The sequence below is a fragment of the Mastigoproctus giganteus genome, chromosome 13, assembly GCF_048544385.1.
Source record: "Mastigoproctus giganteus isolate SK-2022 chromosome 13, ASM4854438v1, whole genome shotgun sequence".
In the NCBI taxonomy this organism is placed as follows: Eukaryota; Metazoa; Arthropoda; class Arachnida; order Uropygi; family Thelyphonidae; genus Mastigoproctus; species Mastigoproctus giganteus.
The window spans coordinates 11,472,396-11,498,812 of NC_143587.1; the positions used below are offsets into that span (position 1 = coordinate 11,472,396).

At 35.2% G+C, this 26,417-nt stretch overlaps 1 protein-coding gene across 1 annotated transcript in view; it reads right to left on the minus strand.

Annotated features, from left to right (window-relative positions):
* Window positions 1-748: 748 nt before the first annotated feature.
* The window catches only part of LOC150075762 (uncharacterized), an 85,999-nt gene continuing 60,330 nt past the window's right edge, over window positions 749-26,417 (minus strand). Inside the window, exons 5-8 of the mRNA XM_090387873.1 lie at window positions 24,219-24,307; window positions 18,285-18,558; window positions 4,443-4,542; window positions 749-776 (exon numbers count right to left, since the gene is read on the minus strand). Coding sequence (XP_090243999.1) covers window positions 749-776; window positions 4,443-4,542; window positions 18,285-18,558; window positions 24,219-24,307 — 491 coding nt within the window. The remainder of the gene's footprint in view (window positions 777-4,442; window positions 4,543-18,284; window positions 18,559-24,218; window positions 24,308-26,417) is intronic.

Here is a 26,417-nt window from a genome sequence, read left to right on the forward strand (position 1 = left end):
GGGGGGATCTTACTGTAATTTGTATTTTCCTATCTACTTTTTCTCTTTTTTTTGGGCAATCCAAAGCCAATGGCTTCCTTGCACTATACTGCTTATACCAATAGTAATAGTTTATGATATATCATTAGTGTATCTGAACAGTATAAATAATCCCCCATTCTGAGCTTCAGAGAATGAGGCCAGTTGTTCAGTTCAGATACATGTAATCAATGCAATGTATGTCTCAAAACATTACGTTGTTCAGCTAATATGCAATCGCTGTTAAGTATGAATAAAGGTAGTGTCACAACATTCTGTTAAAAATGTGAATATGTTTATGTATGTACGTATCTAATGTTAGGTAGTGCCTGGAATGACAGCTCAACTCCACCATGTAATCACTGTGCTGATACAAGACTGTAAAAAAGGCCATTGCATGTGTAAGTGCATCTTGTTCATGTAGTATTATGCAAATGTGAGTGACAAACAAATTCCACATAATATCAAGATCTCATAAAGACAACAAGAAAAACTTAATTCAAATGTACCATCTGTCACATGATTACAATTTAATTAAACTTGGCTTTACAAATGCTTACAAAAAGTACAAGTCAATTATGTCAAGTATACCCATGTCAGTAACCAAATGCTACTGAACTGTCATAAATGAACAAGAATTATAAATAAATAATAAATAAACAGAAAGATAAATCATTTTGATAAAAATGTCTTTTCACTGGTTTTTATACTGTCTAAAACAGACAGAGTCTCAGCATACTGTTTTCATTTGTGGCAACCTGAAATTAAAAAAAATAATAAATAGTATATACACATCATATAAAGTAATATATACGTGTGTTTTTACACACATGCGTGCGTGTTTTTTTACACGTGTAAAAACAGACAGAGAGAGAGAGAGAGAGAGAGAAATTGCATCACTATAAATTTTCCCCCAAACAAGCATTCTAAATGAAATCATGACGTTCCTATAGCTTTGAATTTGTTATATGCAGAATAAAATGATTATGCATTTTATAGATAAAAAATAACTATTTAGACATATTTATTTATAAATAATTGCAAAAATGCACTGCAGGCCATATGAACACCTTTTTATTGTGATCACTGTTTGAAATTAATATTACAATAATAAGATGAAAAAAATTTATACCAGCAGAAAACAAATATGGTTTTGATACCATTAGGTCTTCTAAACATATTAATATTTTGTTGGCCCAACACAAGTTTTAATTAGAGACCTCTCTTAAAGAACAGAAAATTGTTTTGCAACGTTACTCTGCACCTTGCCACACTGCTCACAATGTTATCTTGCTTGACGACTGATGACTTTTTCGCAGTAATTTTCTGTCCCATAACACTCCAGCAGTTTTCAATTAAATTGAAATCTGGACTATTTCCTGGCCATGACAAGGATAAGATATTGCATTCTTACATAAACTTCAGCTAAAAACAGCATTTGAAACAGTTTTAAAATTACCATATTTGAAATTGTATTAAATGATTATGTAATGTTGTAACAACCTTATGTGCAGTGTGGCAAGGTGCAGAGTAACGTTGCAAAACAATTTTCTGTTCTTTAGGAGAGGTCTCTGATGACAGGCAGAAGAGTCTCTTAAAATTTTTGCATTAAGTCACCCATTAACAGAACCACTTCCAAATTGTATTCTGCTCACTCCTTTGTTCATTATGCATCCCAAACCACACGACCCAATGGAAACTTTACTGTTGATTTAATAGTCAGGGTGATAAGGTTCATTAGATTTATGCTGAACACAGCATATACCATCTGCTTCATCAAAGTTAAATTTCGATTCAACAAAGAATATTACAGATTCCAACTGCTCAATTGTCAAATTAGCATGTTCTTTATCCTACATTAATAGTTTTTAAATCATGGATTTTGACAATAAGGACATCTCCTAAGTTCAATATGCTTTCTCGTAAGGTTGGAAAAGGCAGATCTGTTGAAACTGTAGGAGAATTTGGTCTTCAAGCAAGGAATAAAAGAGGGAATCAGCTGATACAATTTTTCCAAGAGGAGAACTTGATGATTGCTAACACCTGGTTTATGACACCTTCCTTCTATACATGGAAGTCGCCCCCTAGACAGCAACAAAACGTGGTCAGAGACCAAATTGACTGGATCATGATTAATCCGTTCCTGGAGCAGTATTAAAAGCACCTAGACATATCCCAGTGCAGATTAGCATTATCAGAGGCATACGATGCAAAAAAGCAAGCTTATGCAGAATCAGCCAAAAAAAAAAAAAAAAACCCACCTTCCCATTTCACCCATCCATTCGTTCCAAATGCCTGTCCAGCTCAGCCTTAAATTTATTTAGGCTATCAACTTCCACAACAAAAGATAGAAGTCTGTTCTACCAATCAACTACCCGCTGGCTAAAGGCAAATTTCCGCACATCTATTCTACAACTGTCTTTTCTCAATTTGAATCTGTGCCCCCCCCCCCTCAAGTTCTTAATCTGAGCAAGAATCCCATCAGCATTCAGTTTACTCAACCCACTCAAGGCCTTATACACCTCAATCAGATCACATTGCAGGTGCCTACTCTACAGGCACTGCAATTTGCAGAACTTAAGCCTTTCTTGGTAAGAGCACCCCCTTTGTTGCCCTTCTTTGTACTCGTTCCAGCAACTCTACATCCTTCCTAAAATGAGGCCTCCAGACCTGTACACAATACTCTAAGTGTGGCCTGACCTCCCTGTCCCTGCTATCAAAATTCCTATATATCATTGACAAGACTCCATGACCTGCCCTGGCAGCCCGTCTACACTGATCAGCGAACTACATATTTGACTGCACAATTACCCCCAGGTCTTTTTCACTTTCCACTTCCCTGAGTGTAGTACCACACAGTTGGTACATTTCTCTTCGGTTATTGCTACCCATATGCAGTACTTTGCATGTGTCAATGTTAAACTTCAGTTGCCACTTCTCAGCCCATTTGCCCAACTCATCCAGATTCAGTTGGAGTAGCATACTGTCTTTACTATCGTTAACAACCCTGCCAACCTTTGTATCGTCTGCAAACTTGGACAGTAAACCTGATATACCTTCATCAATATCATTGATAAATACACAAAACAACAATGGGCCAAACACCGAACCACGGGAAACTCCACTAATACCATTTGTCCACAAAGAGCAGTGTCCATTCTCTGTCGTCTCTCACTCAACCATCCCTTTATCATTTGTAGCAACTTACCCTTAATGCCATACCTCTACAATTTGTACAGCAGTCTTCCATGTGCAACAGTATCAAAAGCTTTCCTGAAATCCAAGTATATGATATCAAAAATATTTTTGGCATTCAGTTCCTTTGTAACCACAACATAGTATCCAATCAAATTGGTCAGACAAGTCCTCCCTTTAACAAACCCATGCTGTGTCTTAATTATTACTGCAGTCTTTTCTAGATGATCCTGGAATGATTCTTAACCAGTGATTCCATTATTTTTTACCGGGAACACAAGTTAAACTAACAAATCTAATTGGTGATACATTTGCACACCTCCAGTCCACAGGGACCATCACTGAGTCCAAGGAAGCTCTTATGGCTAAGAGTTTGCTTACTTCCTTTGCTACCTCCTTTAATATAACTGGTTAGATCCCGTCTACCCCAGGTGCCTTTTTTATGTTTAACTTCAACAATTTCTTTTCCACTTTGCTCTCAGTTATTACAAAATAATTTAGCTCCCTGTTAGAGTTTGATAAACTTCTCGCATTCCCCTCTTTGAATAACTCCTCATGTGTGAATGTAGATGCAAAATACTCATTCAGTTCAGTTTATTAGCTACTTGTGCATCATCAATAGTTGAACCATCTATGTTAAGTTGTGCAATCTGAATCATCCCTTTCCTTCTAGAGTTTACATAAGTAAAGAACTCTTTGCTGTTTTTCTTTGCATCCTTTGTCAAGTATTTCTCGTAATCTGCCTTTGCCTGCCTAACCTCCTTTGTGACTTGATTACAGATTAGTTTATATCTGCCATAGGCTTCTGTGTCACCTGATACTTTATATGAATCCCATACACTTTTTCTTCACTGCTGGGATAGGTGAAATGAGATTTTTTTTTGGCTAATGCTATGTAAGCTTGCTTTCTTGCATCACTTGTGACTGCTCATGGTCATGCTAAAGTGATCTGTTAAATCTTAAGAACATTTTCTGATAGTCCAAAAGTTTTACCATAGAAAAATAAGGCACACATACATATACAAAAGGATTAAGTTCGAAACATTTTTGACATATCCCTCACCACATTGCTATTTTGTACGGATCAATAAAAAAAAAAAAAAAAGTTCAACTTATTAAAATATAAAATAAAATCAAACTGACCATGTTATCTTGGTAACTGTTCAATACAATAGGACTGAATTAAAAATTAAATAACTATATTAAATAATAACAGTTTCATAAATTACCTAAGTAGAGTTTGAATGCTGCAGAATGGAAAAAACATGCCATGCCAATTAGAACATCTGAAATATCTCTTCCCATTATATGTTCCATTACAATATCCTACTGCAAATTGAAATGCTATCAATTATTACAACAAAAACAACAATACTTAAATCATATAACAGAAATTTATAAATACAAGCATTATTTTTACAAAGTATGCAAACCCTAACTGTGAATAGAACAAAGGGAAAAAGAAAATGTCACTCTTTAAATGAGATGCACTTTTGAATGTTTGAGATATTTAATACTACAATGACTATAACTTATAAAAAAATTTTTTTTTTAATTCTTAAAATAATGAAATAGTTCTCAATATGCTTTATGAAATAGTCTGAAAAAAATTTGGTTAAAAAACAAAAATTAAAAATAAACAAAATTAATGCATGTATTTGAAATCGAAATTTTAAGTAATTCGCAGTGAGTAAATAGCCACAAAAAAATATGAATGATACAGTAATATAATGCCTAACTGACCATGTTATCTGGTAACCACAACAAAGAAGATCATAAAGTGAAGCAAGGAAGCATCCACCAAAAAAAATAGATAAAAAAATAATAATAATAATCTGCAATCATTCATTATTTTTTCCACAGCCAAAAATGAATATGGAATCATTTTGAACTTTACCACTCTCACCAGTTTGTCCACCATGGAAGAATATTTGTGATCTACAACATCCTACCCATAGCTTAACTTCATAAAATCCAGCCTCCTGTTACTCCCCTAAGATTAGTGATATTTGTGCACTATAATTTTTTTTGCATGGTTCCCATCTCTCCTATCAGTGAGAAGATACTTTCCACATTAATTGGAGCCGAATGGTATTGAGGGTTGCTATAATGGATAAAAGGATGGTTAAGTGGGAGAAGACAGAGGGTGGTAATCAATGGGTGTTGCTCTTCGTGGACTAATATTATTAGTGGAGTCCCACAGGGTTCGGTGTTGGGTCCACTGTTGTTTTGTATATTTATCAATGATATTGATAAAGGTATATCAGGCTTAGTGTCGAAGTTTGCAGATGATACAAAGGTTGGCAGGGTTGTTAATGACAGTAATGGCAGTGTGCTACTGCAACAGGATTTAGATAATTTGGGCACATGGACTAAGAAGTGGCACTGAAGTTTAACCTCGACAAATGCAAAGTACTGCATATGGGTAGAAGTAACCCGAGAGAAAAGTATCAACTGTGTGGTACTACACTTAAGGTGGTAGAAAATGAAAAAGACCTGGGAGTAATTATGTGCAGTCAGATATGAAGTTTTCTGAACAATGCAGACAGGCTGCCAGGGCAGGTCATGGGGTTTTGTCAATGATATATAGGAATTTTGCTAGCAGGGAGAAGGAGGTGATTGTCCCTCTGTATAAGGCAACAGTCAGGCCGTGCCTTGAGTACTACGTCCAGGTCTGGAGGCCTCATTTTAGGAAGGATGTTGATTTGCTTGAGCATGTACAGAGAAGGGCAACAAGATTGATGAGGGGAATGAAGGGATCCTCTTACCAAGAGAGGCTTAAGTTCTGCAAATTGCAGTGGCTGGAGACTAAGCACCTGCGCAGTGATCTCATTGAGGTGTATAAGCCCTTGAATGGGTTGAGCATGCTGAATTCTGATGGGATCCTTCCACTTGTTCAGATTACGAACCAAAGGGGGCATAAATTCAAATTAAGAAAAGACAGATGTAGAATAGATGTGCAAAAATTTGCCTTTAGCCAGCGGATGGTTAATTGCTGGAACAAACTTCCATCTGTCGTTGTGGAAGTTGATAGGTTGAATAAATTTAAGGAGGAACTGGACAGGCATTTGGAGGGAATGGTGTGATTTTTTTTTTTTTTGGCTGATGCTGCATAAACTTCTTCAGTTTTATACATCTCAATTAAGTCCCTCCACAAGATATCTAGTCACCAAACTTTGCAATCCACACCTTCAAATCCATTCTTCATCATATGGACATGGATTAGCACCACTCACCAATCTGACTGTCCTTCCTTGAATCCTTTATAGAACTTCTGTATTTTTATATTTTTTTTTGGTATGGCCTCCAAGATCTAAACATAATATTCTAAATGCAATCTCACCATAGTTTTATACAGAGGGACAATGACATCCTTCTGCCCACTTGTAAAGGCACTATAAATCATAGACATGACATGCTTTTCTAGCCATTGCATGGTAACTTTCATAATATCTAATTGTTTATTAACATCTATGTCTTTTTCATCACACACCACTGTGTTACTAGGTGGAAAACAGATACACTAGTGTTCAAAAAAAGTGCATAACCCTTAAAATTGCAATTGTCATCCAAATAACATAGGTATATGGCAATAATTCTTACAGATTGCATCAGATAAGATTGGCAGGTGTACGAGATGTAATATTCCATCAGCTGTTACTTTTAGTTATATAAGCACGCTCTGCAAGACTTGCAGTCATTCCTTGACTGAATCAGGATGGCGAGTTATGTGCAGTTCACGCCATGAAGAAAGAGAGCTATTGTTACTTTACATGAGGAAGGATGTTCTTATCAATTATATTGCTTATAGAGTGTCTTGTAATCAGTCGACATTAAGTAGATTCCTTTCCAAACTCAAGAATACTGGTTCTGCTGATAGGAAAAAAGGAACCGGATGCAAACAAGTCTTTATGCCAAAACAAGACCAGGTTTTGAAGTGCTTATGACTTAAAAACTGCAAAGCTTCTTCGTCTGAACTGAAAAGAGAATGGGAAAAACATACAAGAGGGTCAGCAAGTGCAGTAACAGTCAGAAGATGCCTCTTCAAAAATGAACTTGTAGCCTGTCATCCTAAGAAGCTCCTGCCAACCTTTGTATCACCTGTAAACTTCGACACTAAGCCTGATATACCTTCATCGTTAACATTGATAAATATACAAAACAACAATGGGCCCTACAGTGAACCCTGTGGGACTCCACTAATAATATTAGTCCACGACGAGCAGCATTCATTGATTACCACTCTTGGTCTTCTCCCACTCAACCACCCTTTTCTCCATTGCAGCAACTTACCCTTAATACCATTCTGCTCCAATTTGTACAATAGTCTTCCATGTGCAACAGTGTCAAAAGCTTTCCTGAAATCAAAGTACAGCAGGCCCCCGTTATAACGCGGTTCGCTTTACGCTGATTCGCTATAACGCTGTTCTTATAATATAACCCGTATATGACTATAACGCTGTCACAGATCACTATAACGCTCTTTTACAGATTACATTTTTGACATATTTAACGAAACCGTTTCATTTGATGGAGTCGATAGCTTGAAAATGAATAGCAAAACAGCATTAAAACGTTTCCCACGCCGACTTGAGCAATTTTCCCACGCTCAGTGAAATTTTCTCTCGCGCTAATTTAAGTACAGTCATTTGTTACGTAGTTCCGAGATCAACATTTTAAAAAATGATCAAATATATTGCTTGTAATATTTGCGTTATATGCATTTATCCGAAGTCTAGTTAGTCATCACTCAGTACAGTATTAGACATCGTGCGTAACGGACAGTTTACTTGAACATTGCATCATAATTAATTCAATCAACGCAGTTATATTTTCGAAGAGCTAATAATGACCGACAGGAATGAAAATGCAACAACGTCTGGGCGCAGTACGAAGACTATAAATGTAAGAAAAAGACTGAATTTGAAAATTAAATTAGACGTTTTGAAGCGAATCGATTCCGGCCAACGACAAGCGGATGTGTGCCATAATTTAGGACTCGCAAATTTAACTGTAAGAACAATTATGAAAAAATAAAGAATTAATTTTAGCAGCGGGAAAGATAGCTGTTCCACTGCAAGCAACTAGGACTAGACCGGCTATTAGGATTGAAATGGAAAGACTAATTTTTTTTGAAGATAATATTCCAATGCAGAATTCAGTTAAGTTAAATATTAAAAAAAGAGAGAGAGAGAGAGAAAGAGATTAGCCAATACGATGATCTGAAGAAAACTCGCCTAAAAAAAAAAAAAATGTGGAACCATTTAAAACTGGTAGAATAGATTTAAAATCCCGGGAGAAGCCGCTAGTGCAGATTAAGGAGCCGAAACTTTCAAAAAAGAACTTGTTAAAATTATTGAAGAGGGGTATTATGTGTTATACTTCTCAAGTTTTTAACATAGATGAAGCAGGACTTTTGTGGAAACGAATGCCTAAAAGAAGTTTCATATTGAAAGAACAAAAAACATGCCAAGTTTCAAAGCGGCGAAGGATCGGTTGACTTTATTGTTGGGTGGTAACGCTGCAGGCCATTTAAAATTAATACCCCTTTTAGTTTATTTGGAAGAGGGCCAAAGTTCAACTCAAAATCCACACATTTTTCATGATTAAATTCATCCATTAAATTAAATCAATTAAATTTATTATTTTAATTGGAATTTTGTTTACTTTTGAGACGCAAGTAGTTACCACATAATTATACGTATGTAATGCAGAATATTTTATATGTGCAAATATTTGAATATTAAATATTTTGACCGACATTTGTGCATCTTTTCATTACCGTTTATTATTGATTAGGAAATATTCTATGGCACCGACCGCAGCTCACAAATACATATGTTACCTTATGGGAAAGCGGCGCTCGCTTAGCGCGGATTCACTTAGCGCTCTGTTTTTCCGGAACGAATGATCAGCGTTAAGCGGGGGTCACCTGTATACGATATCAAAATTATTTTTTGCATCCGGTTCCTTTGTATCCACATCATAGTATTCAATCAAATTTGTCAGACAAGACTTTCCCTTAACAAACTCATGCTGTGTCTGAATTATTGCTGCAGTCTTGTCTAGATGATCCTGCAATGCATCTTTAAACCAGTGACTCCATTATTTTACCTGGAACAGATGCTAAATTAACTGATCTGTAATTACTCGTGTCACCCTTCGATCCCACTTTGTGAATTAGGGATACATTTGCACATCTCCAGTCCGTGGGGACTTCCTGAGTCCAAGGATGCTCTCATAATTACGGCTAAGGGTTTGCTTAGTTCCGTTGCAGCCTCATTAAAAATAACTGGATAGATCCCATCCACCCCAGGTGCTTTTCTTATGTTTAATTTCAACAATTTCTTCTCCACTTTGCTCTGTTATTACAAAATCATTACGCACCCTGATACAATTTGATAAACTTCTGGCATTTTCCATCCTTAATAACTGATGTGTGAATGTAGATGCAAAATACACATTCAGTTTGTTTGCTATCTGAGCAGGATCATCAACAGTCGAACCATCAATATCAAGTGGACCAATCTGATTCATCCCCTCCTTTTAGAGTTTATATAAGTAAAGAAATCCTTGCTGTTTTTCTTAGCATCCTTTGCCAAAGATTTCTCGTAATCTGCCTTTGCTTGCCTAATCACCTTTGTGACTTGAACCAGATTTGCTTATATCAGCCATAGGTTTCTGTGTCGTCTGATAATTTATATGCATCCCATACATTTTCCTTCTCTGCCAAGAGTCTCATTAGTTCATCTGACATCCATTTAGGCCTAAACTTCGAACAGTATTTCTTAGTTGGAATGAAAAGCCTAATAGACTCCAAAATTACGTCCCTGAAGGCTTTCCATTTAGAATTCAACATTGGTAACATCATCAGTGGGTCCCACTGTACAGAATTTAAAATCTGTCTGAGACCACTGTAGTCACCTTTACGGAAGCAAAAACCCTTTACTTTACCACTGATGGTAATTGTATCTTTAAGTAAATCCCTCATCAGTACACTGTGATCACTGCCACCTAATAGTTCCTTTATCTGCAAATTCTTAAAACACGAATGATCACTGCTGATAATCAGAACAAGAGTATTACACTCTCTGGTTGCCTCTAGAAAATCTGCTGCAGAAAATAGTATCTGCCATTCGTTCAAAATACCTGTCAAGCTGAGCCTTAAATTTATTTAGCGTATCAACATCCACAACAAGGGACAGAAGTCTGTTCCACCAACCAACTACCCGCTGGCTAAAGGCAAATTTCCGCACATCTATCCTACGTCTGTCTTTCCTCAATTTGAATTTATGCCCTCTCAGGTGATTATTCTGAGCAAGAGGAAGAATCCTATCAGCATTGAGCATGCTCAAACCATTCAAGGCTTTAATCACCTCTATCAGATCACCTTGCCGGTGCCTAGTCTCCAGACACTAATTTGCAAAACTTAAGCCTTTCTTCGTAAGAGCAACCCTTTGTTCCATTCACTAACCTTGTTGCCCTTCTCTGTACTCGTTCCAGCAGCTCTACATCCTTCTTGAAATGAGGCCTCCAGACCTGTATACAGTACTCAAGGTGTGGCCTGACCATTGCCTTATACAATGGAATAATCACCTCCTTATCCCTGCTAGAAAAATTCCTGTATATCATTGACAAGATACAATGAGCTACTCTTGCAGCTCGTCTGCACTGTTCAGAAAACTTCATATCTGCCTGCACAATTACCCCCAGGTCCTTTTCATTCTCTACCACTGTCAGTGTAGTACCACAGAGTTGATATGTTACTCTGGGGTTACTGTTTCCCATATGTAGTACTTTACATTTGCCACCTCTCAGCTCATCTGCTCAACCTTTCCAAATCCTGTTGCAGCAACATACTGTCAATAGTGCCCTTAACAACCCTGCCAACCTTCATATTGTCTGCAAACTTGGACATTAAGCTTGATATACCATCATCAATATCATTTATAAATACAGAAAACAATAATGGACCCAATACTGAACCCTGAGGGACTCCACTAATAACATTAGTCCACAATGAGCAGTGTCCATTGATTACCACTCTCTATCTTCTCCCCCTCAACCACCACTTTATCCATAGCAGCAATTTGCCTCCAATGCCACACTGCTCCAATCTGTGCAGCAGTCTTCCATGTGCAACAGTATCAAAAGCCTTTCTAAGATCCAAGTATATAATATCAAAGTTATTCGCTGCATCCAGTTCTTTTGTAACTGCATCATAGTATCCAATCAAATTTGCCAGACAAGACTTTTCCTTAACAAAACCATGCTGTGTCGGTGCTATAACTGAAGTCTTGTCTAGATGATCCTGCAGTTCTTCTTTAACAAGTGCCTCCATTAATTTTCCTGGAACAGAAGTTAAACTTAGATGTCTATAATTACTTGTGTCAGCCTTTAATTCTCCTTTGTGAATTGGGGTCACATTTGCACATCTCCAGTCCATGGGTACCTTCCCTGAGTCCAAAGAAGCTCTCATAATTATGGCTAAGGGTTTTCTTACTTCCTTTTCTGCCTTCTTTAATATAACTGGATAGATCCCATCCAACCCTGGTGCCTTTTTTTATGTTTATCCTCAACAATTTCTCCTCCACTTTCCTCTCAGTTATTACAAAATCATCTAGCTCTCTGCCAGAGTTTACTTCATCTCTGGCATTCCCCTTATGTATCCCATGCATTTTTCTTCTCTGCCATATGTCTCATTAGTTCATCTGACATCCATTTAGGCCTAAATCTTGAACAATATTTCTTAGTTGGTATGTAAAGCCTAGTAGCTTCCAAGATAAATTCTTTGAATGCTTCCCATTTTGAATTTGCTGTTGGTAACATCATCATCAGTTGGTCCCACTGTATAGAATTTAAATACTGTCTCAGACCATCGTAGTCGCCTCTACAAAAGCAAAAACTCTTCGCTTTACCCCTGATGGTAGTTGCCTCTTTGAGTAAATCCCACTTCAGCACACTGTGATCATTGCCACCTAGTGGTTCCTTTATCTACAGATTCTTAATGCATAAAGATCACTACTGATAATCAGATCAAGAGTATCAATCCCTCTAGTTGCCTCCCGAACATGCTGATGTAGAAAACAATCATTCAATAAATCCACAAAAGCCTTTCTAGTGTGTGAGTGACCAACCCACAAATTCCAGTCAATATCTGGGAAATTAAAATACCCCTTATAAGACTCTCTTATTTACTGGCCCACTATTTCCCTGTACAGTTTCTTATTATACTCATCAGAGTCATTAGGCCTATAGCACACTCCTACTCTCAATTTTGATCTCCCAATGCTTATGTCACACCAAACTGAATCAACACTGCACTGTCCAGCGATGTCAACTGGCTTCACTTCCTTGGATTTTATGTGTTTCTTAACTAATAGCATAACCCCTCCTCCCTTCCTATCCTGTCTATCCTTTCTGTACACATTGTACTTCCCAAATTCCAGTTCTCATTCCTTATATCTGTGTGACACCACGTCTCTGGTATCCCAACAATATCTTCTTTTGATGATGCTTTAATGGTTGTCTCAGACTATCCCACAACCAGTGCACAAGGGCCCAATCTGATTAGCTTTATTCTTCCGTGTATTCATATACATGAAAAATTCTTTGTCCCCATTCTTTGCACTCTTAACCAATGCTTTATCATACGCAGCCTTGGCTTTCATGACCTTATTTGTGGTACTATTAGGGATCAATTTGTACCTGTTATAGGCTTGAATACTTTTCATCGCTCTGTATCTATCCCATGCTATATTTTTCTGCTCTGTTTGACCAGCCAGCTCTGCAGTCATCCATTTTGGCATCCTTCTTTCTCCTGCAATATTTTCTTATAAAGTTTTATATGCTTTAAGAAATTTTCATATGCTTTATATGTTTCATGGCTTCTGTGATTTTTTCTTTAAAAGTATTCCATAATTCAAATGTATTTGCCATCCCTCAGCAATTTGCCCAGTTCACAGATGCCACATAGCAACTTGTTGTTTGTTTGTTATTTGGATTTTAGGAGCATTAGCAACTAAGGCCATATTGCTCCGGGGATCGGTGGTCACTTCTGACCTTTCTGCATCCTCCGTATTTGGTGGTCACGGGCTCGAACCCCGGTCTAAATCAAGGAGCGTGTGCTACGCACTGCTGCTCCTGCTCACCTGGCTACGGAGACACCCATAGCAACTTAAACTGTCAAAGGTCCCCTCTTGAAGTTAAAACCTGTGCCTTTAACTACTCAACATCTTTCTTCTTCTTCCAGCTGATGATTGCATGATCACTTGCTAACAACGGTTCCTGTACTTTAAGCTCTGTGATGCCATCTGAATCATTAGTAATGATGAGGGTCAAGAATATTCTCCCCTAGTACTTTCTCTAACATGCTGGTACAAATAAGAATCATCTAGTTTATTTAAAGATGCCATCATAAGTTTCTGATGGGGCAGATTAAAGTCACCTATAATAAAGCGGAGCAGAACTCTGTCCACATTCTTAGTAGCTCTCTTTGAAAAATGGATTTCTCATACACTGCTTTTGCCTGTCTTATTCTATCTGTGAGTTTTCACATATATATAATCTGTAACAGTTTTTTTTTTTATTCAATCAAACCCTTAACCTTCTCATCATTCATTCTGGCAATTTTATTTCGTGGAATTTTTGAACAGGAATGAATGCAACCGTGGCTTCCAAGATAAATCATATGAATACTATCCATAAAAGGCTTGCATCCAACAGTGTGTTTCTATATATTTTCCATATATATAGATTTTTTATATTTTCCATAAAAGATTCCATAATTGAAGCTCATCTTTCCCTTTGATCAGAGAGATTTCTTTGGATATTACCCATTTATGAATGACACTAGGGTCACTACTGGCTACTTGTATAAATTTTGGATGCAGTTTAAATCCTTGATGAAAACAAGTCAAGAATATTAGATCCCCTTGTACTTTTTCTGACATGCTAGAATAAATAGCAATCATCCAGATTTAAAAAAAAAAAAAAAAAAAAAAATTCCCACATGACATATTGCCAGTCCATGATTTCCAACGTACAAGAGATCATGTGAAATGAGACAATTATACTTGTCTGCTCATTCAAGCAGCCCAAAGAAGTTTGTCATATTCCTGAGAATCATTTGGCCTTTAATATTCCCCACTTGCATCTACACTTTACTGTAGGTCATCTCACACTACAAAGACTCAACATCCATTTGAACTGCTGACTCTAGGAACAGTACAGTTATTTCAGGGAGTTTTTGATAAGAAGCATGACCATCCCCACCCCCCCTCTCAAGATGAAGGTATATCACATTTAATGCGTAAGTTTTCAGACGATACAAAGGTTGACAGGGTGGTTAATAACAGCAATCAAGGTTAGTTACTGCAAAAAGGGCTGAGAAATAGCAGTTGAAGTTAAACATCAACAAATGCAGGGTACTGAATGAGTAGCACTAATCCCAGATTAACATACCAACTGTGTGGTACTACACTCAGAGTAGTGGAAAATGGAAAGGAGCTGGGAGTAATTGTGCAGTTAGATATGAAGTCTGAGCAGTGCACACAGGCAGCTAGGACAGCTCAGGGGGTTTTGTCAATGATATACAGGTACTTTTGCTAGCAGGGATAAGGTGGTGATTATCCCTTTGTACAAGGCCATACAGATCTGGAGGCCTCATTTTAGGAAGGATGTAGATCTGTTTGTTATTTAGTTTTTAGGAGCATTAGCAACTAAGGCAACATTGCTCCGGGATATGCGGTGGTCATTCCCTGACCTTTCCGCATCCTCCGTATTTTGTGGTGTGACGGGCTCGAACTCCGGTCTAATTAAGAAGCGTGTGCTACGCACTGCTGCTCCTTCCCACCTGGCTATAGAGGTGCCGGATGTAGATCTGCTGAAATGGGTTCAGAGAAGGACAAAGTGATTGGTGAAGGGACCTTTCTTTGAAGGGAGAAAAAGGGTGCTCTTACCAAGAAAGGTTGCAGTTCTGCAAATTGCAATGTCTAGAGACTAGACAACTGGAAGGAGATTATGACTGAGGTGTTTAAGGTATTGAATGAATTGAGGAAGAATGCCATCAATTTTGATGGCATTCTTCCTCTTGCTAAGGCTACACACGAGGGAGCATAAATTCAAATTGAGGAAGGATAATTGCAGGATAGATGTAGAAAAGTTTTTTTTTGGAATAAACTTCCATCTGTTGTTCTGGAAGTGGATAGTTTTAATAAATTCAAGGAAAAAGTAGACAAATTCTTGTAGGAGATAGGTTAGGTGGGCAGTTTTTTTTTTTTTTTTTTTTTTTGCTGATGCTGTATAAGCTTGATTCCTTGCATCATTTGCCCTATAATTCTAATGCAGACTCTCTCTCAAACACACTATAATGAAAATTTTCATCCTTATCTCTGAATGGCATAATGTTTCTCTCAGGGCTATTATATTAGCATTGGTTGACCTAATAAAATGAGCTCAAATTCATTTATATTATGTACAATACTCCTAGCAAAAAAATAAATAAATTTTTTTTTAACAGCACTAGAATATATATATATATGTGTGTGTGTGTGTGTGTGTGTGTGTGTTCAAGGGCTGATTTGCATGTTATGCGGACTTAAAAATCTAGAATAACACTCGCAAGAAAAAAAAATCCTATTCCCTCCGCCTGAACTCGGCTAACTGCAGCCTTGACTAAACAGGGTGTTAGAAATTCCACCAATCATTAATAGGAGTCAAACCTGCAACACCACTAAACAAATGATAGATGGCAATGTATTATACTGGCTAAGCAGCCATACAGGAAAATGCTCTTGACATTATGATATAAACAAATTACTAGTTTAAAAACAAACAACCAAAAAAATCAATACAGTGAAATTAATGATTGAAAGTTATAGAAATGTTGTATAAAATACAATAAATTGAGAAAATTCCTTTCGTATAAACTTCTTACCTTTATTCATCATGTTCCCTTTCACTATAAATTAACGGCAACTTGTACGTGAATGTTACACAAAGAATGGTTATACCAACACTGATAAACTATTTTTTGTGCAACTCAAAAGCAGTTAAGTGGTTGAACTACAGATAAGCAAGGGAGAGGTCAGTTCTACTCAGGAGAATAAGGAATAAATTAACACTATATTCTATACAGAATTGATAGAAGCTCTGGAGGTAATTAACATTTTATAATAGCAAGGATGCATCAGTCACACACATGATTGTTTGTGGCCTGCAAGCCATACTGAAATAAACCAGGGCTGACAATTTGCATTGAAATACAAATAATAATAAAATAAAACAACCCTAGAGTTAGCAACAAAAGTGGAACAAAGATTTATATGTATCTTTTATTTCACTCCACCTGTTTGTCCTTACAGGACAATGAGTTGCATATTTGCAAAAATATGTATGAAAAATTTTACACTTTCACTGCAGTTTACAGCACTCATATAGTGAAAAGTATCACACAGTTCACTTGCTATTACCAAAGAAATTGTCTACATGCAATATTCTTAAACTGGCATTACATTAAAAGCAATACTTATTTATACCAGACCTCTTTATATGCCACAGTTGTAGTAATGGACTCATTGTATTTCTAGTCTGCCTGCTAAATGGCTTATAACCAAGGGGGGGAAACCAAAGAAAAACATTAATAGTTCAGTTTCAGTAATCATTTGTTTTCCTAACAATTCATCAACAATAAAAAAAACAAATTACCGAATGATCATAATGATATCTAAGACATTGCAGCAATAAGATTTCCTCTGTATACATGCATGCCCATATAACACAAAAAATAACTGCACAACTATTTATATCACTGTGCTGTATTCTTGGGTCCTACTGTTATGAGAGGGAAAGGCAGCATCTCACAGCATTCTCACATTAATAATCTTTCAGTGCCAAAGGAACACAAGTTTTTAGTATTAGTAATGGTTGGTCGCATGGTGCAAGAAAGCCTATGGCTTATGCTGCACCAGCTAAAAAAAAAAAAAAAATCCCGAACAAAACAATGATAAAAATAAAATAAAATAAAAAAATAAATAATAATAATTAATAAAAAAAAAGGAAATTAGACCTATCATCCTGTGTGCTTCACTTACCCGAAAGTACTATCCAGATGATCTTTGAATTTCCCCAAATTGTCGGCCTCTACCACCCATGAAGGCAACTTATTCCTGTAATTTATAACTCGCTGGCTAAAGTAAAACTTCCTGAAGCCCAATCTAAACATTTCCCCCCTGGAACTTGAATTTATGTCCCCTAGTTCTAGCATCATTTATAATCTTGAAAATTTCGTCCTCGTTCATTTTACTGATGCCTCTCAGAGCCTTAAACACCTCAATCAAATCTCCTCTAAGGTGTCTAAGTTTCCAAACTCTGCAACCCACATATTCGAAGTCTTTCTTCATAAGGACGCCCTTTAGCCAATCTCATCATTACCCGTCTTTGCACCCTTTCAAGAAGCTTGATGTCTTTCTTTAGGTGCGGTCTCCATACTTGAACACAGTATTCCAAGTGTGGTCTAACAAAAGCCTTATATAATGGGATTATCACGTCCCTACCTCTACTTGCAAAAGTTCGATAGATCATCGATAGGACACCATGGGCCTTCCTTGCAACCTGTTTACAATGCTCAGAGAATTTCATGTCTGACCGTATCGTAACACCCAAGTCCCTTTTCTCCAGTACTTGAAGAAAAAGGGGGATATAAACAGAAATGTGGTATTATTTAATATGTATTTAAGAAAACAGCAAGTTTATAACTGTGATTGAAATATGTTTGCGTTTGGCAATATGATAATTCATGAATATACTGTGAAATAAATCTGTTTCATTATGCAAATATTCTCAGCCAATCTATAAGTTTATAACCTACAGACTGAGATTTTGTAGCAGTACTGTGCACTGCCAACTTAAATGAGGTGGGAGAAAACTCAGTTTTAATATCTGCTGTAATGACAATTTTGGATCATAAGTAGAATTCTAGAAATATTCACAGGCTTAATTTCCACTGAAGTTAGCAAATAAAAAAAAAAAAAAAAAAAAGTTAAAATTTCAGAATTCACTTGTATAAATACCTGGTTCATCTAGTGCAATACCAATGTACACATCTTCATGTGCTGGATTTGAATCAATGTGGCCAATGTAGTATATGGTGCCAGATAAATTTCCTTTAACAACTACTCTGTCTTTTAGTTGTAATAAAGGTTTTCCTCTGCACATAATGGTAAAACTTCTACTGTTTGTTTGTTTTGCCTTATTGCAAGTCTGGCATAAACAACCTGCTAAAGGACATGGAACTGACATTTTACAGAACCTTTTGGTATTGTGTCCAAATTGATATTCTTCACTCTGAAATATGAAAATATAACTTTTTAATAAATAAATACAAAGGAAAAATTGGTGAATCTATCAGTATATTCACAAAGAGATAATAATATAAAATTATTTCCATTACTAAACAAATGAAATGCATTAAAATGACTTTGAAAACATTTCAATTTTATTTTGCAGCACTAAAATACACACAAGAACTTATTTTTATAAAAAAAAGGGCATCAAAGATAGAATATTCTGTCCCCTAATCAGTGCAAGTGAAATTTGTTCTATATCATTAAGCAGTGTAGAATGACATACAATTTAACAAGGTGAATAATGCCTTCTTAATTATTATGCTCATTAAGGATGAGATGCTGAACTAGTTGCTGTCGAGAAATTACACCTTAGTGAAAAGGGGAAAAATAATAAGTACAATATATGAATTAAAATAAGCATGAAAGTAGTTAAAGTTTGAGGGAAAAAGTAAAAAAAAAAAAAGCTGCTATAGTTTTCTGAGAACTGAAAACTTTAATACTGGGCAATCTAAGTGTTAAAAGAAATTAAAATGAATGCAAAATCATTACATATTATTAGAATTGGATTTTGTGTGACATTTATGCAAAATGTAAATGGTAATTCCAATAAAAATCAGTTGATGGTTTAGTTTACACTGATGATATATTAAGGAATCCTTATATGCTGTAATGTAACAACTAGATCGTAGGTATAGCTTGGCTTAATTATCAGCACTCACCTCATAGTAATCCGCTTAGTTTGATGAAAGTTTCAACACGTACATAGTAGTTATGAGACTTTTAAATTTTGATTAGTAGCTATTTTTAATTTAAAGAAATTATGAATTTAAAAAAATTACAGTTACTAAATTATGAGCTTTAAAATTGTTAAAATTTGCCTAAAAAAGGAAAGTGCACATTCCATTCTATAGTTGTCTAATTAAAATTATGTATTAAAAAATAAGATAAAAGCTAATAGCTGTGCATGAGCAACTTTCGAAACCGATGGTTAAGTTTAGATAAGTAGCAAGGCAACTCAGACTAACACCGTATCATGTCAAAAAAAATTGCATGATGAAGTCAGTTCTGTTTTCTGAAAAACATTGAGGAATTCTTATACTTCTGACATTCTATATTTCAAATGTCATAATAAAACAAGTTTTAAAAATATTTTCTCTGAAAGAAAAACTGATCACTACAATTTAATCCATGATAGCCTCATTGTTGCTGGTGTTTTTTTTTTTTTTATGTGCAAAAGCAATTTAGGCCATTGTACCGTCTGTACAAGTGTGCAGTGTGTTCACAGGCTGATTTCTATTGTAGTGACACTTCCCTGTAAGTATATTATACTGCTGAAGGATACCTAAATACAAACTAAAATAAGTTACAACCAAGGTGGGGTGAAATTTCCTTTAAAATTTTTTTCCTGGAGGTGTGTACTGGTAATATTTGGATTTATTCTTTGGGGGCATCATGGGATATATAAAAATTTCCAGGAAAGTACTTTGTATTTGCTTACTAAAGGAAAGGGTCTAATTTTGCTGTTAACTACTTCCCCCCACCCCACACACACTTTTAGCTTATTGCAGTTTGCATCTGGGTGGCCAACAGTACACTACACCACCAGGGAGGGATCACTACTCTTTAAAAACTAAAATAATCAGTTTTTCACACAAAAAAGTGCAAATATATTTTTCCTCGTAGTATGGCATGTTGTCTTATTGATAGACACTGGAGTTGCCTGAATACACTGTCATCATGAAGGGATGTACTTGATCAGTGACAACAGAAAGGTAGGCATTTCCACTGCGCCATTGGTTAAAAGTGATCAGAGGACCTAGAGCATGACATGAAAACAGTCCCCAAACTTAACACCATGGTCTCATGTTGCATTCTCCAGATGAGGATATCTGATGACTCCTGTTTCTAACTATATCATGCTAATAGCATGAAATAGTTTTGCCAGATATGCACCTTCCTGTCTGCTCGAAATAACTGGAAACAGGACTCATCGGACCAAGAGACCCATCTGCAATCATCCAAGGTCCAGTGCCAATGTCCTTTCTCCCAGTTCAGGCGTAGAGTCCTGTGTCGTGGTGCTAACAATGGAGCTGTGGTGGGTCGGCAGCTCCCATAACCTATTACAGCTAATGAAAATATCTGTAAAATAAGTAGAAATCAAAATGAAAAAGGAGTTTTCAGGAAATAAAGGCTCACCAACTGCTTTTTTTTTTTTTCCCTCCATTTAATCTCAACTTGGATGTATATACGTTAAGTGTTGTTAAGAAGTACAACACTTAATGTATATACATTCAAGTCAAGATTATATGATAAAAAAAAAAAAAAAAATATATATATATATATATATATATATATATATATATATATATATATATAATTTATTTTATTATATTTTAACTTTTGTCATTATTTAAACACACACACACACCTGGCTTAATGCCATGAAGGGTTTGTAAAGGCAGGGTACCTGTGTGTACCTAGGAACCTTACAATAAAGATCATATATATACAACCAAACTTACCTATAACGAATTCGATAAATCCAGTGAAAAAATTCGTTATAGAGAAATTTCGTTATACAGAGAATCTTTTTTTATTAGAAATTGTTATTTAATTAGAAAATGAATCTACATTTATTTTTAATGTATTTTATTTCAAAAACACTTATTTAAATTATGTTTACACAATTTTTGCCGGTAAGTATCACAAATTAAAAAAAAAATCTAATTTTCGTTTGCACAGTACAATTAAATTTTCTGATTCTCAAAGAAAACCTTACATTTGTTCAGAGCATTAAAAACATTATCAGGAACATTTTCACAAAACTGTAGACCCATGCGAACCGTTTTAAAAGCATTAATCATTTTGTGTTAATCATTTCTTGACGAGTTGTTCTGATGTGTCTTCAGCGTCATCGTTAATTTCTTCGTGATCATGGTCGCGCCTAACACTGTTCAGCAGTATTTCATCTTCATTTGGTTGTTCTGTTGTAGTCAGATCTTGATCTACATAAACATAACTATCCAGTGTTATTTTATTTCCGATGTTTCAGGACGATTCTAATAATGTCCAAAAGTTTTTCAGTTGTGAAAGGGGCAGTTCATCTTGTTCATCCAGTTGATGTTCAACTTCTGTATTCAATGCAAATCCCGCTTTCGAAAAACAATTTTGAATAGTGTATTCAGTGATATCGTTTGTCCAAACTTTTGCCAGTTCAGAGATGCAATCTCTAAGGTTAATTATAACCTCCAAGTTTCTATTTTCTGATAATGCATTGACAATCTTCATTATTATTCTCTTTCGATAATGAAATTAAAAATTTTTAATAATGCCTTGGTTGGAGTTTTGCCATTGGCTGGAGTTTTGACGTCATGTTTGGTGGTAAAAACAATAACTTCACACTTTTAAGTTTGGCAGAAATATTGGCAGGATGTGCTGGACAGTTGTCAGTTACCAACACGATTTTCCTTTTTTCTTTTGTTATACACTTGTATAGTTTTAATATCCAGTCTTCAAAGATATCACTGGTCATCCATGCTTTTTTATTAAAGGTTTAGTCAACTTCCAAAGATTTTGTGCCTCTAAAACATCTTGGGTTTTTTGATTTTCTGATGACTAAGTCTTAATTTTTCATTTCCTGTCATATTTGCTCCAACTAGCACAGTGATTCTTTATTTGCTTTGTTTTCTGCCAAAACATTTAAAGAATAAACCTATTTCGTCAGCATTAAAAACATCCTTAGGTTCATATTCTTCCAAAATCTTCTTTAAGGCATTATTCCTCCAACTGTTGCAATCTTCTTCACTTACATTAACACTTTCTCCACAAATAACCTTTTCCACAATTCTGTGGCGCTTCTTAAATTTATCTAGCCACCCAGTGCTCGCATTAAATTCTGTATGTCACAGGGACTGTGCAAATTTCAGAGCTTGTTGCTTAATTATTGGACCCGATATTGGTATATTCTTTTAACGTATCATTTGCACCCATTTTAGAACAGCTTTATCAACATCTTCGTATATACACAACTTAATTCGCTTCTTGTCTGCTCCTCCTTCAATTGCATTTAAAATTGATTCTCGATTTTTTAAAAAAATCGTAGATAAGCTGCTTGCAGGTATGCCATATTTCTCTGCAATATCTTTTTTCTTAAAACTCTGGTCAATATCATGAAGAATCTTTACTTTATCATTAATACTTAAACACTTTCTCTTTGACATTGTTTCCGCAAATGTAAAAATTACTGGACTGCAGCTCTTGCTCATACATACACCGCAAACTTCGCTGCGCTGGCCATATAGTGAATTGTTAGTACCGTCTACTCAATGACATTCGCTTGCCAATTCAACAGTATCACGTGACTTTTCCTATCAATCACTTTGAAGATATATACGACTTTCATTCATATATACACAAAAGACAATTTACGGTTAATGTATGCTGTATGTTACTTTTTAGAAAAAAAATAAATAAAAAAATACAAGAGCATATAGTGATTGATGACAAATTGTTCTAAAAGAACGAAATTAAAAAAAAATTCATGAAAACCATCTACTGGGAGTCCAGTTAGATGAGAACGGACATATCATATAATGATTGACAGGAAGGTCACATGGTACGGTCAAGGTGAGAAGCGAATGTCACTCAGTAGGCGTTACTAAAAACCGTCTATGGTAGCATTCTACGTATTGCCGCCGCAGCACACTAAAGGCTTACTGCAGCGAATTTCGTTTTCCCCTGAGCCAACATCAATTTACAAATCTATCCTATTTATTGTAAAGTTTATGACCACTTTTAAGAAAACCCATTTGGTTTTATAATTGTAACAAAAATGAAACAAAGACCCTCCTACGGGCGTCAATGGCCACAAGTATTCACTAAAAGGATGATTAATTCCAGATGCTAATGCGTAATTTCAAAAGGAAGGAAGTCGTATATTTGAGCGGCTGTTTAGCAGTAAATGCTTGAAAATCTTCAAAAATGCTTTTACTAATTTTTTTAAAAATTCGTTACAGAGAGACTAACACTTCGCTATATGGGGTTAATTTTACATGTAATTTCGTTTCAAGGTGCAACGTTTTGCGAAAAAATTCGTAATATAGAGAAATTCGTTAAATAGAAGTTCATAATAGAGAAGTTCCACTGTATATATATTTTATATATTGAAAATTCATTTATACTGTAGTTAGTCTTAAGTCCTGTGGCCATAGCATTTTCAAACTGAGGAAAAAAACAGAGGATATACAGTGACTGAAGAGTTACAAATGAGGGGAACCATACCTAGTAGAAAACATGATGTTCATGAATTATGAAAAGAGGATATTGAAAAACAAATAATTATCAGTGGTCTAACTTTGGATTCATATTCATTCCAAAGTGCAAAACTGATAAATATCCCAATCGCAGAAAGCAGAATTGGTTACACAAAAATATTTTTATTTAAATCCCAAGTCATTAAATAACTCAAATAAACAGATATTTATCTATTGCATATGCAAAGTTTTTTTTTTTTTTTTTTTTTGGCTTATCTGGAGGCAGCTATTGTATATATATTTATGGTGCAAGAAATTTTTGTAAAAATATAAAGGTTAATCAGGGTAAAAATGTTTGCTTTTTATATGTACTGTATTTGTTCATGCAGAAAACAGGAAGACTTACATTATTTTGAAATGAAACAAGTCTTTTCAATATTTCATTTTTCAGCTTGCATACTAGCAGTTTTTTCTGTAGTTGGTGAAAAGGACATACTAAGATTTATAAAAAATAAAATAAACAGAAACAAATTAATACAATAAGAAAAATAAAATAAATAATGTTATTTATTATATATTATGAAAATATAATAAACAATAATGAAACAGATTAGCAAACATCCATCAATAAAAAAAAAACAAAACAAAAAAAAAAAAAAAAAAAAACATTTGCATGAGTGTTAATGCATGCAACTAAAACCACTGAAATGTTGCTAAAAGCACCATAGGATGTTCTTATTTTCACCTTTACCCAAGACCAACTAATTGAGCCACAGTACAAACATGTAGATAAAGTTTGCTGTAATAATTCAGTTAGTCATAAATTAAATGACTTTCTGGTTTTTCATTTTCAAAGCAACACAAACATAATATAACCCAGAGATGATAGCTTCCCTCAGTTTAGAAATCAATAAAAGAATTTTCAAAGAAATTAAATGTACAGAATAACCCTATGTGACCAAATGGAGTCTTTGTGTTAATAGAAGTTGGAAGAGCCAAAATGTAACACTTCCATCAATAATTAGCAAAAGCTGCCTTCCTTGTCAATCACAATTATTTAGAGAGAGCAAAGACAATGTCATGAAAATCACATAGGGTAGGTGGTGATATGTTCAACAGCAGATCAAAGCATTCATAACAAGTTCACCTAATGTATTTAATGGACCTGCATGATTCAATTATACCCTTCAATTCTTACATCAAAAATTCATGGCAAACTTTATTGCAAATGTTTACACATACACATACAGTAATGTATAGTTAGTATGAATCAGAGCTGTAATACTCAATACGTTCTACGTTGATATTAATATTTGTAAAATAATAGGAGGAGTTTACCTCAATATAGTACGTAGAACACTTCCATATGATACTCTCCAGAAATAAAAACGAAAAAAAAAAAAAAAAAACAACTTACCGGTATATTAGAGTAAAATATAAATAATTAAAAACCAATTTAACACAATTCAAATCAATTTAAAACAATTAAAAAATCAATTTAATGCAATTAAAAAATCAATTTAACGCAATTAAAAAGAATCTAACAAAAATATTCAAAACTCCTTCCTGAAGCTGACAACGCTTTTCGACCATATGTCGTGATCACAGGAATGAAAATTACCGAATAGGGTTGAACCTGAAACTTAGTGATTAATTGTCTTCGCGCATGCGTGTAAAGGTCCACGCATTGGAGATCAAATATGGCTGCCGAACATTAACAGAATTCTTGTGTAATTTAATTTCTACGGTTTCTGCAATTAATAATCGCGTATAATTATGTTGAATATTAAGCATTTTGGCCTCGTTAAATAAAAAAGTATGTTTTTCGTTAATGTTGTTGTTAGGTTTGTTGGTGCATCAGCAACTGTGGCTATAATGCACTTTTCGTTAATGGCATGAAAGGCTAATTCTAACGCTGCTGAACGAGAAGCATGAACTGAGGCTTCATGTTAATTTACACGAATATTAAGAGAAAAATCGTGTTGAACCTTGGTAAGACGGGTCGCAATTGCCGCAAGAAATGTTGTATACTAGATCATTAATTTGTGTTGCGAACGCAGAAAGAACCAAGCGATTGTTCAGTATAGTGTGTAACTTCCGTATTGGCCTGGCCACAATTTTAAATTCAGTATCTTTAAAGAATCTATTAAGCTGTTTGTGCCACTGTTCAACATATGGGACAGAAATAAAGTATTTTTTGATATTACTATTGTTGGTTGGTGTAGTATTTTATATCCTATCCTTAGCCTGTACCCTAATTCGGTTTATTGTGGCAATGGAATAACCTCCTGTTTAAGAACCTGCTAGTTAATATTTGTATTTCTGAGTCCAAAGCAGATTCCGTCGTCGAATATTTATAGGCATTTAGAAATTGATTAAAGATAATCGATCTTTTGTAGGTGAACGGGTAATAGCTATTATAATGTAGAAGCATACCAGTGTTTGTAGGTTTTCGATAGATGCTAAATTGTATTTTATCGAGTCCCTGGTAAGCGTGAAGTTTAGAAAGTTTAATGACTTTGTATCCGTAACCTCCCTTTCCAATGTAAATTTGAGTCTAGAATGAATATTATTAAATGAATGTAAAATGTCTTGGATAGTACTA